The 13,543-nt window shown below is 42.7% G+C and overlaps 1 protein-coding gene across 1 annotated transcript in view; it reads left to right on the top strand.

Annotated features, from left to right (window-relative positions):
* The first annotated feature begins 10,708 nt into the window (after positions 1-10,708).
* arhgap42b (Rho GTPase activating protein 42b) overlaps positions 10,709-13,543 on the top strand; it is a 49,054-nt gene continuing 46,219 nt past the window's right edge. The window contains exon 1 of the mRNA XM_079272549.1: positions 10,709-10,967. Coding sequence (XP_079128675.1) covers positions 10,814-10,967 — 154 coding nt within the window. The 5' untranslated portion in view covers positions 10,709-10,813. The remainder of the gene's footprint in view (positions 10,968-13,543) is intronic.

Below are 13,543 nucleotides of genomic sequence, written 5' to 3'. Positions count from 1 at the left end.
AATGCCTATTTGGTAATAATTTAATAATAACAGAATGCAGACAATAAATAACAATAATTTGATTAGCTATGAAAGTCTGTAACTGTAGCTACACATCGCATTATTGCAAAGGATTTAATAATCTGTGTGCATTATTTGCTGGAGAACAAACATATATCCACATGATATTCATGATTAAGTGGATGTTTAGCATTAATTACACTGTTCTTATTTATTGTTATCCTAAAACTAGCCCTGTCCCTGTCGGAGCAAATTGAAGCATTGTACATTTTCATTGAATGTATCAATAGCAAAAGCATAATTTAATCCAGTAAAACAAAACCGTGACCCATATCATGAAGTCCAGAAGGGGTAAATAAATATTCATATGAATCACATAACTTGTTTGTTTTGTATCATTCAGCTACGTCACACGTCCCTCTCTCAGTGGCCTGTTTATAATCCGCAGCTGTTTTTGCGACAAAATTTCAAGGAGGGATTTGTCACACCTGAGCATCAGATCCCCCCCCCCCCCCCCCCCCACAGTAACTCACATTCTACAATAAGAGATGCTGCACATCGAATCCCATGATGCGTGAAAGCTAAGGGTATAATCTGCTTTCAAGAAAAGGACAAATCAAAACACACGTGGGTTGAAAGTAAGGTGTCGTCGACAATGTGTTTTGTTTTGTTTTTACAGAAAAACGTTCTATCGCGCCTTTCTCCGCACAGCAAACTACATGCTGTTAAATATCACAGAGATTGTTGAAATTGTTTTGGGTAATCTTTGGTCCTGGGGTGCTCAAAAAGCCAGACACAGAAAAGCAACAGCCGCCTTGGCGAGCTCCAAACAACCTTTTACGATTAGCATAAATCTTTAAAGTGGGAGCTGTCACTCATTTGGTTTGACTGGCATTACTGGTGACGCGAGGCAAACGAAAAGTGGCGAGATAAGCCTTTTGTCTTTGTCTGTTAAATGCCCTGACCTTGGATTATTGAGGTTCTGTCAACTGCCGCCTCCGCTCCCCCCATTGCTTGTACCACCTTTGTGCTTGTGTAAGGACATTCCAGGGGAAGAGATGGAGGACAGTTTTGAAGCCGTCTCAAGACTGCCATTACACCTGACCTCACCTGGCACTCCAACGCGGGCAGAGTGGCTTGTTCTTCCATGTTTAGCATAAGAGTTTTTTGTGAAAACAATAACTTGACATTTGCGAGCAGCATCTGCTGCACAGAGAGGTCTGTGACGGGCACTGTGGGAATGTGCTCTTGTTTGTGCATTTTGGGTAAATGTTTTGGACACCGTGGAGGTAATGGCTGGGTCCATATGTCACCAGTCTATACGGCAACTGATGTACCAGATCACAACGAGATTATTGCTTTCCACGGCTTTGGAGAAGATTGAAATATTGAATAACATATAAGTCTGCTTTAACAGTAATGTAAAACATGAAATTTTATGACTTTATAATTATTTGCATTTTCCTTGTTGATTTTGGGGGATATTTGGCCTCATGCAGGAAGCGATATAAGAACCGACTTCCTCTTATTTTTGTTTGTAAATTCCACAAGTGGGCACTCGGACCAATTTGAGGAACATTAAAAAAACATATGAATATCACATCATCAAAATTAGATGATTATATGTTTTACAGCAATTATAATGATTGGATTATTAATCCTATTGATCCCAAAGAAGAGCGTTGGAGCCCTGCCCATGAATGGCGTACATACTGCTCTTCCATGCTTCTCAGACTTTCCTGTAATGCCAGTATGACTCTCCGGAAAAGCACATGTTTCCTTTGTTTAAGTTTAAAAGTACCTCAACATCACCACTGCTGATGTTCTCATCATTCTTCTTACAGCCTTTCCTTGGTGGCATCTTTCCAGTTCTTGGGCGTGTGCCAGAGTATTTGCACACAGCACAACACCTGCCTTTATATATTGTTGTTTTTCGCGGGGGGGGGGGGAGGGATACATATGCTGATAATAAACAACCAGCCACCAGCCTCCAATTTATGATCAAGAGGTATTCATCATTCAGCACACATGGGTATAAGAGCAGGTTTGGATGGTTAAGAATGCTCGGTGTTTTGCTGGCTTGCTGACTCTTCTTTACTTGTGCTACTGTTGCACCCCTTTTCCACCAAAATGAGCACGTGTATGCAAGTTTTTGAAACATAAGAAACAAATGAAAAAAATAAGTTGGACTCCTTTCTCATTGCTAGTACACCGTGAAGTAGACGAGTGCCTTCCTGCTGTCTTTTTGTTGGTGCGTTCGATGTCATGAAAATGATGGAAAACAGGGTTAGTATTTCGCAAAACTTTTACAGTGATTACTTATTTTCTGTTGAAAGTCTCTCTTTCAAACTCCCGAACCAGAGTTGGTGTTGTTATTTCTGTCGAGTTTGAATGATCAGAGAGGGAAAATTACTGTTTCTATCGATGGAGTCTGGTGCCTTTGAGGAGCGCAGATAACGGCCGTTTTTGTTCACATCTAACTCGGTGCATTAAGTGTTATTGCAACCAAACCAGAGTTGGTGATTGTTGGAACGGTCGAAAGATTAATAAAGACTGTTTTGACAAGTTTTATTTGGATTCTGTCAAGTTATAATTAAATGTGTTTTACAATGAGTCTAATGATTAAAATGAATATAATGAATACTGTTGTCAGAGGAGAGCATATTGATTTTACGTTTTGTATGTTAATCAGTTATAATAATTGCGCAAATGCTTGTTGATTTTATTTGTCATTTATTCACTTCGTGTGTCACAACATTTGCGTTCCCAGCCAGGTGTCATATTTACATGGGTGCCGATAAGATCTGAAACCCGGGACTATGCTGCAGAGTCATTCGTCCAAGGAATGAATGAATTGTAACTTTTCCCACGAAAGACAAAAGCCAGATTTTTGTGGGTTTTTATCAAGTGGAAAAGGGAAACTGCACGACATTTTAGTCCAACAATTTGTTGAGTCTATTGAGCCCATACAGGATGATGTGACTGCTGATGAGGCTGGTAGTGTTATGGATTTGTTGTCTCTCATCGGTGCCAACGCTCAGGATTTAGCTTTTCTTTCTGCTCTGTGGCAGCATTTCACCTGTCAGATGATGTTCTATATGCACCACGCTGATGGACTGTGAAAGTTAATTTGGATGTATTCAGGCATGAAAGCGTACACTATATTAATATGTCTTAAACAGAATAACAGCGGAGACTGCTGTTCCTTTCAGTCACATACTGCTTTCAGTTGTGTGGGCTCCTTTTTAGGTTTGACCCACACAAAGACTTTTTTTCCATTTCAATTACCTGGCTCAAAGCTATAGGGATCCCAGACAGAGCAAACAAAGCCTTTATCACTCAATCACTAGCAGTGGAGGTATGTACTTGTGTGCCTTTTACAATTGGAGGCTATATGTTGTTATTAAGCCTTTCCTACCAGGCACATTCTGTCCTGCCAAAACAAAAAAATATCTCTTCTGGGGGAGCTTTTCTCACCTCACTAATATTTTTTACACACTCGAAATAGACCCGTTTAGTGCCAGCCTGAGCCTGAGATACAAAGTATTTTTTTGTTTTCATTACCAATGGCCAGAGATTGCCTTTGTGTAAGTTACTGAATATAACGTGTAATGTACTTTTCCAATTCATACCAAAAACCTGAAAATGTTGAATAGTGTATGAAACTAGACTACAGAGAATACAAAGACTACAAACTACAAAAATATACAATTACCATAAAAAGACACAAAACATCCACAAAGAGACACAAAATGGCTTCAAAAAGACAAAAAGTGAACACAAAGAGACAAAACCTCTGCAAAGAGACACAGAATTACATCAAAGAGGGGCAAAACACAACTAAGGGCCACAATACAACTGCAAAGAGATAAAAAGGTTCAAAATGAAAGTAAAGAGACACAAAATGACATGCAAAAAGACAAATGAAAGGGGCAGAGCGACCACAGACAAAAACTAATGACAGAAAGATCTAAACAATTATAAATGGACACAAAAAAACTACAACGAAGTCTGTGTGTCTTGCTCCTGTGAAGGAGAGGTGGTGGGGCGTTCTGCATGTATGTGCAGGGGCTCATTGTCTCATCATCCCTCCATGTTTATCTTATACTGTACAATATTTCTTTCTTTCAGGCAGCCACTCAGTGTTACCGCGTCAAACTGCTCACTGACTGTGTGTTTGTATTGCTTCCCTGAGAAACCTTCTTTGCCTCTTGGAACTCGCAGTATCACAGTGGCACAATTTTGAATTTCTGGGGAATTGTTTGCTTGATTCCATCTTTAGCAAAGTTAATGTCTTTGTCTCCTTTCTTTCTGTCAGGAAAAGAATTTGATGAAACTTGAGGTGACATAAAAACGAATGGGCTTTAAATTTAACCATGAGAAGGGAAGATGATTGGAAAACCTTTTGAACAACGTCAAATTAGAATTCCGCGTCCCCGAGGTAGAGTCTGAAGCATCAGAGAACCTGTGTAATTCTCTCTGATGAAAACCTTAATTCTGATTTATCTGATCAAGAGTGTCTCAACAGCTTTCTCGGGTCTGCTCGAGGAATACTAATACACCAGTTAACGAAAGCCTCGTTCGACTAAGAACTGAACAGGATGCGGGCCTTACAGACAACATCAGCATTTATATTATTTATAACCGTGACTGCCTTGTTGTGTATTATTTGTCTCTGCTAAAAATAGATTTTATGATCCCTTTCAGCTGACAATAATGCTTTCAATATAGATGCATAACCTGCAAAAATGAAATCTAAACCGCATTGACACAAACAGTATCAGAATAGTAAGACCTCTGGACATGATTAAAATGATGGGACAGCTGCCAATCTGACTCAAGCAAACATAGAGCGCAGTTTACTGTGTGAGGCGAGTTCAGTTCATGTTATTCATGTTTATGTGAAATAAAATGCCGGATGGGATTCATTTTATTCAGGGAAACAAGTACGTCTCTAAACTTGATCAAACTTCTTTCTGTATCAAATCGTTGCTACTAAGCCCAGTATTTGATGAGAGGGAAAGAAAAGGAAAGCCACGGCGTCATTTCCAACCGAAATGGCACTCGCAAAAGGATGTCTGGTCAAAAGCACGGTGTCCAGATGGAATAAGCTGCCAGAGAGGATGATCCAGTTTTACATGCAATCTGTTGTTTTCTGTTGGGACTAGAGTATCGACTGGATCCTTTGCTGTTAACACCCAGATGGTTCAAATGAAACGTCCAATAAATTACACCAGTTAATGCATGCGACTGGCTTTTGAATGGTTCTTTTGAATTGTTTGAAACTAATACTACTGGTATGTTTGTTGGGTTCGACAACAATTCGGAGAATTGTGTGATTTCTTGTGTTTCGAAGAGCAAAGAGCTTATCTGGAGACTATTAGGAAAAACTGGTAAAATATGTGAATATCCTATTTTGTACACAGATTAAAAAACAATAAAATAAATAAACAATAAATGTGTCTTTTCTCTTTCTTCCAATCAGAAACTTATGCTTCAGGGTCAAAGGGCAAGGTGGATAAAAATCTATTTTCTGAGCCTTAAAGAGAAGTAAGTCATCCCTTTTCCAACGATGCATTAGATGTGAAATATTCGTCTTCGAGCTAAAATGGAATCAAAGTCCTTTGTCAGATTCAGAGGAAATCAGAAGGAGCCGGCAACACTTAACCTGCATCCTACATCTGGTTTTTAAAAAGGGAACAAAGGCTTCTCTCGAGTGTAGTGACTCTGAATTCTCTCAAGCACAAATCTCTTTCTCATAGTCTCAGATTCTCACATCCAATGCGATGATTGGTGATGTACCAAAAACACCCTCACAGTGTGGTGCCAAAAGATGGCGGTGCCAAACAGTTTTATTTTGGGTGGACGGGAGGAGGAAGGAGAGGCCTCTCTTTAAAAATCTGCTGCTCCAAATTAAAGCCAAAGTCCCGGCGAAGCACACAAACTGTTTGCTTACAACGCTGGTATTGTGCACCTCTTGTAATTCATCATCCAGACTTAAATTTGTGGCCGGGGTCCGCCTGGACAGGTTTCACCTCGTGAAGGTCAATGAGGCAAAAAAATCGAACCGCTTCGCTGCAGAAGGCCAACCCCTCTTATGTGCACCGAGGAGATACGCAAGTCAAAAAGCTACGGCTGCAGAGAGACGCAGGACGAGACTTTCATGTGTGCCGGATTGCATTTGCTCCCGGGCACTTTCCGAGGGATGTGTCCTTTACCTGACACCGGACTCAACTGGCCTGGCATTTCAAGCTAAAAAAGCTAACCGTCCCAATTTTCACCGTGCGGCAGGAAAAGCAATAAATGGACTCCCCGTGGACACTCGCATGCTTTAGAGATTCCTCTTTGTGTAAAGAGGAGGTAATCACGCATAACTGCTCAAACGTCATCTGGACATGGGAGTCATAAACGAGAGCCCGGCACTTGCCACTTTGGTAGATTGCACTGTCAGGAGGTAAACAACAGAAAGAATGAGGAAGGGCTCATCTGATAGGAAATGTCAGCACACGATTGGATTAAAAAAAAACTGCTAAATTAGGGTCATTAATCACGAGCTGGGGAAAAAACAGTGACAGGCCTTGTTCTCAAAAGCTCTCCTCTGGAACTGAGCCACCCGGAAATTGTGCAATTTCCTTAATACCTGATTTAATACCTGATTTGAATGAAGAGCATGCATGGCAGTGTCAGTTGTTAATTGGGGAAAACAGCTCATATTATTTCAAGGTAATTGCCATCACACAAAGTCTAGTTATCTAATCCTGTCTTTTTTTTCTTTTTTTTATTGATGCATCCGTTTGTCTCAAGTGCATAATTAATACCAATTCACGCATATCTGTTTTTTAACTGCGCAGCTATGGTTCATACTGATTATGTCTTCCTCTGGCACAGTCAGACCTATGAGCTGCATCCTGACCAGTAATACACATGGCAAGTGTGACATCTTACACTCCTTCACCTCTGCACTTTTCAAATAGAAAATTGAGTATTTATTTTCTTCAAAAAGTCCATCTCACAGTCATCATCATTTCACCCAATAACACAGGCCAGCACCGCAGAGTGCACACGGCAATTAAATGGGAGCAACAGGGTTCCTGCTAATGTATCGCGTTTTCCCCCGTCAAAGTGACAAACTGCACACCCCGAGGGCTGCTGCCGCAGAATGATGGCACGAGAGCTGGAATTGACGGCGGCATGTTAGGAACCAACAACCCCCCCCCCCCCCCCCGCCCCCGCCTCCACCCACCACCAGGAGACCAGACATCCCCCTTCGCATGCACTGACTGCCTCCGCTGTGTGATGCAGTGTTATCCGAGGAAATCTAATCAGGGGCCGCCTGACTTTGCACATAACTCTTTGAAGAGCTAATCGATGCTCATTCTGCATGGATTATATCTGTTGTGAAGTTCAAGCCTGGTTTTTTTTCCTCCCATCAAGCAAGGCCAGAGTGGTCCCCTTTCATGCAATGAGAACAGGGACTGGGGAAGATGTGTGTCTCATATCTAATGTCCTCCCCCCACGTATAAGATATGTGCAAGATGTCTCACTCGATCACTGTTTGTGTGCAAAAAGCCTGTGTGGTTGGAGAGATGTGTGCATTGTCTCTTTGTGGTTCTTGGTTGGTCCACAAAGGTGCAGTCACAGAGAAAGACATGCACACTGCTTCTCCGTAGACTCATGTTTGCATGACGAACACAAATGTGAACCTTTTCCGTGAGAGAGGAGTACAGGGACACAGTTTTCTTTTGGACATCATCTTAATTAAACCAAATTCCCCTCAAAGACTCTACAGGCAGCTATTTTAGATTGCAATTAGCCATGCTTCATACAGCTAACCGCTTGTCCACACGTCTCAACCGGTGGGCTGTCAAGGCAGTGTTTTAGACTGCTCCTCGGCATAATTCTTCCAAAAGCACCATAACTGCAGAGATGCATTGCGTGTTCGGCTTTATTTTCATAGAATTACCTGATTAGTGAACCGTTGCTTTTCCCACGGTCTGGCCCGCCAAATGGATAGTCGCATGCAAGGGTATTATCAGCTGCAGCATAGTCACATATCCCCGGGCAAAAGCCTCGTCACATTAAACACAAGTTTAATGTGATTTTAGTGGCGACCACAATGAGTGTTACGCCTCCCCAATAATGCACTCGGGGGGGGGGGGGGGGGCGTGCCCCGGGGGGGTGCCCCTCATCCGGTTTCACGAGCAGACGAGAGATTTCATCACTGCGAATGCGTTCGTGTGAAGGAAAAGATGCAGCCGTTGCTGCTGGTTCCTCAGGTGCAGCCAGAGGCCAGACATCAGATCCATGTCCTCGCAGCTGACTCTAGCTCACTCCTGTGTGTGTGTGTGTGTGTGTGTGTGCGTGTGTGTGTGTGTGTGTGTGTGTGTGTGCTGCAGAGCCAGAAAATACACTGGAGTCAAACCTATAGCTGCTACACTCATAGCCAACAAAATGTAATAGAAGATGTGTCATTTCATCAGGGAATGTAAATAATCCAAGAAAGACCTGAGAGCTGCAGCGTGACCTTGAATTAGTGAACCTACGGTACTGTAGCGTATATCCACTGCGCTCTTCAGATCCAATCCTTTTTTTTGTGTGCTTTCCAATAAGACTCTGCTATGTGAGGGCGTAGGGACCATGTCTCACATCTCGGGAAGCTTCCTATTTGTGTATTCTCAGTTGGACATTAACATTTTGAAGCCGCAGACGTGTCCCGTTCAGCCACAGGACACATAGGAAGCAACCTTTTGAAGCTCCCCTTGTTTTGGCAGATTCATAATGTCACTGTGGTCCCCGAGGTGCAGCACGAAGCAAGCTTGTCAAAGCTCTGACAAAATATTCCTGGTACGCTGCTTACATTTATTTTTCTTTGTACCTGGTCAGATGCAGCATCGTGGCGTGACTTTCACATGAGCACGTTACATTTATGAAAGAACAATAAATCATGTATAATTTATTGTTATCTTTTTTGAGAATGCATTTTGACCACAGGCCTGATGGACTGCTGCTGGAATGTGACACTAACGCTCTCTAACAAGCATCCACACGACTCTGCCCAGGAAGGTTATCTGTCTCCCATGATTTATCTCTCCGCTACCTACAGTCAAAGCAGGTCTTATTATGTTATTAGGCTGCGAGTTACTTATTATGGAAGATGGGCACGAGGCCACAGAGCAAACGCCCCATCCATACTCTCCATAGCAAAGCTTTAAATTATTAATACGCTTTCATTTGTGTGTGTCTGTGTGTGTGTTGGTTCCAGCCGGTGCTCCAACATCCGCCTCTCCGTGGAGATTGTTTTTGCACTTTGCTCAGAGATAAAGCCGCTTCTCAGCCCCCTGTTGCTCTAAAGCACCATCAGTAGAAAGAGTCATCGAGAAGACTCCGCTCCATGCCGAACAAAAATACTCTTTTGGGGTGTGACATCATTATCACTGTCCCTCCCCGTTGCGTGAGGAGTATGTGACAAATTCCTGTAACTCCAATTAGGCTCCTGTTTAATTACTTCCATTTACCAAGGTATTAATTCAGATCCCTCTCCTCAAACCCCTCACTAATTCCAGTATGATGCATTGTCACCCATCATTTTCACACAGCACACACTTCAGTGCTTTAGCAAAGCAAGCCCTGGCATCATTTAACCAGCGATTCTGACTGAGCCACAGCTCAGAGGGTGTAATAATAAGATAAGAATGAAATAAACCGTAAGGCTTTTATGGCAAATATGTTCTTTAATTGGAACACTGAGTAATGACAAACAGGAGTTAAATATTGTGTGTTTGTGGAAAAAGCCTGCAGAATCCCACTGTTTGTGTTGCTGCATTTAGATGTGAAGCAGAAGGAAATTTGTCACAGAGATATGCCACGAATAGCCCGTTTGGCAGGTGTAAAACAGTTTAAGAAGGTTTATTAAATCAGTGTAGACATGGCACCAGCATATTGCTGCTGAGTGATGCGCTGACTCAAAGGTGGCCCGAGGCATGAGCAGCGGTGCTCGGGCACGGTGGCCACCATTTTGTCATAAGATTAATGTGTGCGCACAAATATTATCGCATGGTTTTGTACTATTACTGTATTTGCACAAAAACTGACCTCAAATGCCTTTCTCCCAGCAGAGGTGTTTTATTTAAAGCACAGGTGTTAGGTATGAAGCTAACGATGGCTCCATTCTATTCAAGTGTCCAGTGAGAGTGACAGTGAGCGTGGGTGCACCATACTGGGAATCCTGCAAGCAGAGCAGCTAAATGGAATTCAGCCATCATTAAAATCATTGTTTACACCTGTGCTTTTTCCTACTCTGACAGTCAAAATGTGTTAAAATAGCCTGTTCAACCCTGTTTATTAGACTAATCGCTTTCTAATTGTAAGTTTTTGGTTTAAATTAAGTGAGTGAAGTGTGGTTGGGGGGGGATATTCTCCTCAGGAACCCCCAAAAACTGTTGAGCCAGCTGTTTTAACTCTGTGGAAGCACTGTGGAAATAGGACTTTTTTTGAACTACGGTAGGTTGACGTATAAAATCTAGTCTCTGAATGTTTGAGAACAGAGACCGACCGCTGGTCCACAGAAACCGTTTCAAACGATCCGAAACTAACCAGCAGGAGTCACACAACCACTGTGTTTTACGAAAGGTAGCCCAAAAAAAATCAAAGCGGAAGTGAGGGACGAAGCGGAGCTGCAAAACTTTTTTTGGGGGGCGAACTTGCAGAGTGAGACGGCCGCATCACAGCGGCACTACGTGATGCAAAGTACACAAAAAAACGTGTATACTTCGTGTAAAGTTTGAAAGGAAACTTCGTCGTTGAGGTCGCTGCAATGGGACTCCCCACTTTGGAGTTCAGTGACTCTTTCCTGGACAGTCCGGACTTCAGGGAGCGTCTCAAATGCCACGAAATCGAGCTGGAGCGGACCAATAAATTCATCAAAGAGCTAATCAAGGATGGGAACATGCTAATCACTGCGCTGAAGAGTAAGTAGTCCTTTAACGCTCCTACGGGTCCAGGGATAACCTTTTAAAGAAACGAACTACATGAAAGCCACGGGCGACCTGTGATTAGCGGGTGCATTCATTACAGCGTGTTTTAAGTCTGAATGGTCCCGTCCCCCTGAAGCCAATGCCAGCGCGAGCTCAATAAGACCGTAGTCCCCCGTTGGGAAACATTTATATTGTGGGTGAAAAGGTTTAAGTCTGTACCCCACCTACACACATTAATTCATTACTCGGGGGGGGGGGGGTTGTTATAATTTGTTTGCCTTTCTGTCTGGTTCTGCGTGCATGCATTGGTAAAGACTCGGAGGTAGAATATGCTTCTGTACGTTCATGAAACGTCACTGACTTCTACGAGTGTCCTGATGAGGATGCTCGCACGTTAGTCACGGGTCACTGTCCTCTCGGTGTCAAATACCACCGTGCTGATTAAAGTGGACACTTCCTCGATGTGTACCCGAAGGGACCGACGGTTTTTTTTAGTCTGCTCCCGTCAAAAGTGTGTCTGTGAAATGGAGAAAGATTAGAAATATAATATTGGCCTAATAAATATGGAAAGTAGGCAGCTGCTGGAGGAGGATGGGGAGGCCAACAGCGTAGAGTGCACTCACTGACCCCTCACTCAGGGCCACAGTACTTTTTCTTTTTCCACTGCTCAACCTCACGTGGACCTGACAACCTTTTACTGTGAGACATCATCATCCTGTTCATGCGTTGACTCTTCATCACCATTTCTATACACATCAACATGTGCTGTACATGTCTGGGTCAGTCATCCACAATACAATACCACCTAGAGTGGACGTATTGACGGGGGTTAAAGGTGCCGTATCTTAACTTTTCTTTTCCGCATTAAAGCCTCAAATATTACATTTTATTAGCTTCAACATGCAGCCTTATTAGACTGTGTTTGGGATTATGTGCACATCTAAATAGTTTTTGTGCCAGAAATATTGATCCATGATGAAGTGCATATGAACCCATAGAGGTGTACGCCAAGCAAGATTGGCCTTTTTGTATTTGATGATTGATATTGTCCTTTTAGAAATGATGCTTTTTTTTTTAAAGATAGTGATCAGCTCTGCTGGACGAATCGGTTAGAAATGGGACAATGATGTGCACCATGTATCCCATTGTTCAAAAGCGTGATGGAGAGTTGGATGGTCAAATAATCACGAAGACAACTAAAGCATAAGACGGTTCCTTTACTCACCGAAACTTCCTTTACTTTCAGAAAGTGGCATTTACAGCGTTTCTCAATCGCTTTGACCAATTAGTGAAATCGTCTTAACCTTCAGTAAGTGCAATCGTCAAAACAGTTGTTCATGTAACATCTAAGCTCTACTGCATGTTACTCACATATATACGGCACAGCACTCCAGGCCTCTGCACACCGCTGAACAACAGTACATACCATCGGCCACTTTTCCATCTCGTCAAAACATCTCATTCACGCTTTAAAACCTTATTGTGTCACTAAATTAGCCAACACCAGTAGAATGAGAAGTCTCACAATGGCAGTCAAAGTGTTTCTTTTGTACACATATTTTTAAGGCTCACTGTGCTCTATAGAAATGTCCGGTTAGTCCCGCTGAATGCTGTCATGTATGGCGCTGAGCTTTTCACATTCCGAATTCAACCGCAGGTCAAAATGTTCCCCGGGAAAAAGTACGCAACACCAGCTCACAGATATTTATGGACCATACATGTATGTATGACAGATCTTCATAATTGAATGGGCCATTTTGCATTTGATGGCTCAAACCCTGAACGAATGTTTCAAAGTTAAGAGTACGACCGTTTCACTGAGAATCAACTCGTCGGTTTTTGATCAGCGAGCCGTGTGCAAATGTCATGAACTCTTCTTTTGCACATGTGCCAAAACACGAGCAATCTGCTTGACTAAATGAGTAAAATAAATCTCTTAAGAGGAAAACCCGTTGTAGTGAGATACACACTGTCTGTTCACACTGTTTCAGTTCCATGTCTCGATGGGTACGTCAACAAAACTGATGAGGAGCGCTTAACATTTGGGTCATCATGCCTTACAGCTGGAAGAATCTATTTCTGAGAGCAGCTGTAGGCCAAGCAGGAAAGCTGTTCCGTCAGTGGGCAGGGCACCACAGGTGGACAGGAATACCCTGCTGAATGGTTTATTCATGGCAGGATGTCTTGAGGACCAATAAGACCTCAACGCTCCAGGTTGTGCTATGCATATAAGACGGAGGGAAGGGAACTGAGCCTTTGATTGCTTTTGATTGGTTTATTGATGCATAAAAACGGTTTACTTTAGACCGTATTGGGTCCCGCCCTTCTTGTCCCAGGTGTCCTGTCTCTGAGGAAATTAAAAGTTAAAATAGAGGAATGTAAAATCAACTGGATGTGTACCTCAACGTGTAAACATTTGTAGTAAACAACCCCAAAAAACAGTTCTAGGAGGGAATTTTTGGGTTTGTATTTGTGTTGTCGTCGATGCGACGCGTGGGACGGTCCTTTAAGTGGAAAGCCCAGCTTCAGTCGGCGGGGCAGAGTGGGAAGCCAGCAGATGGAAGTAAATT

Source organism: Melanostigma gelatinosum, assembly GCF_949748355.1.
Source record: "Melanostigma gelatinosum genome assembly, chromosome: 7".
In the NCBI taxonomy this organism is placed as follows: Eukaryota; Metazoa; Chordata; class Actinopteri; order Perciformes; family Zoarcidae; genus Melanostigma; species Melanostigma gelatinosum.
The sequence above is the reverse complement of the archived record's forward strand: the minus strand, read 5'-3'. Positions and strand labels throughout refer to the sequence as shown.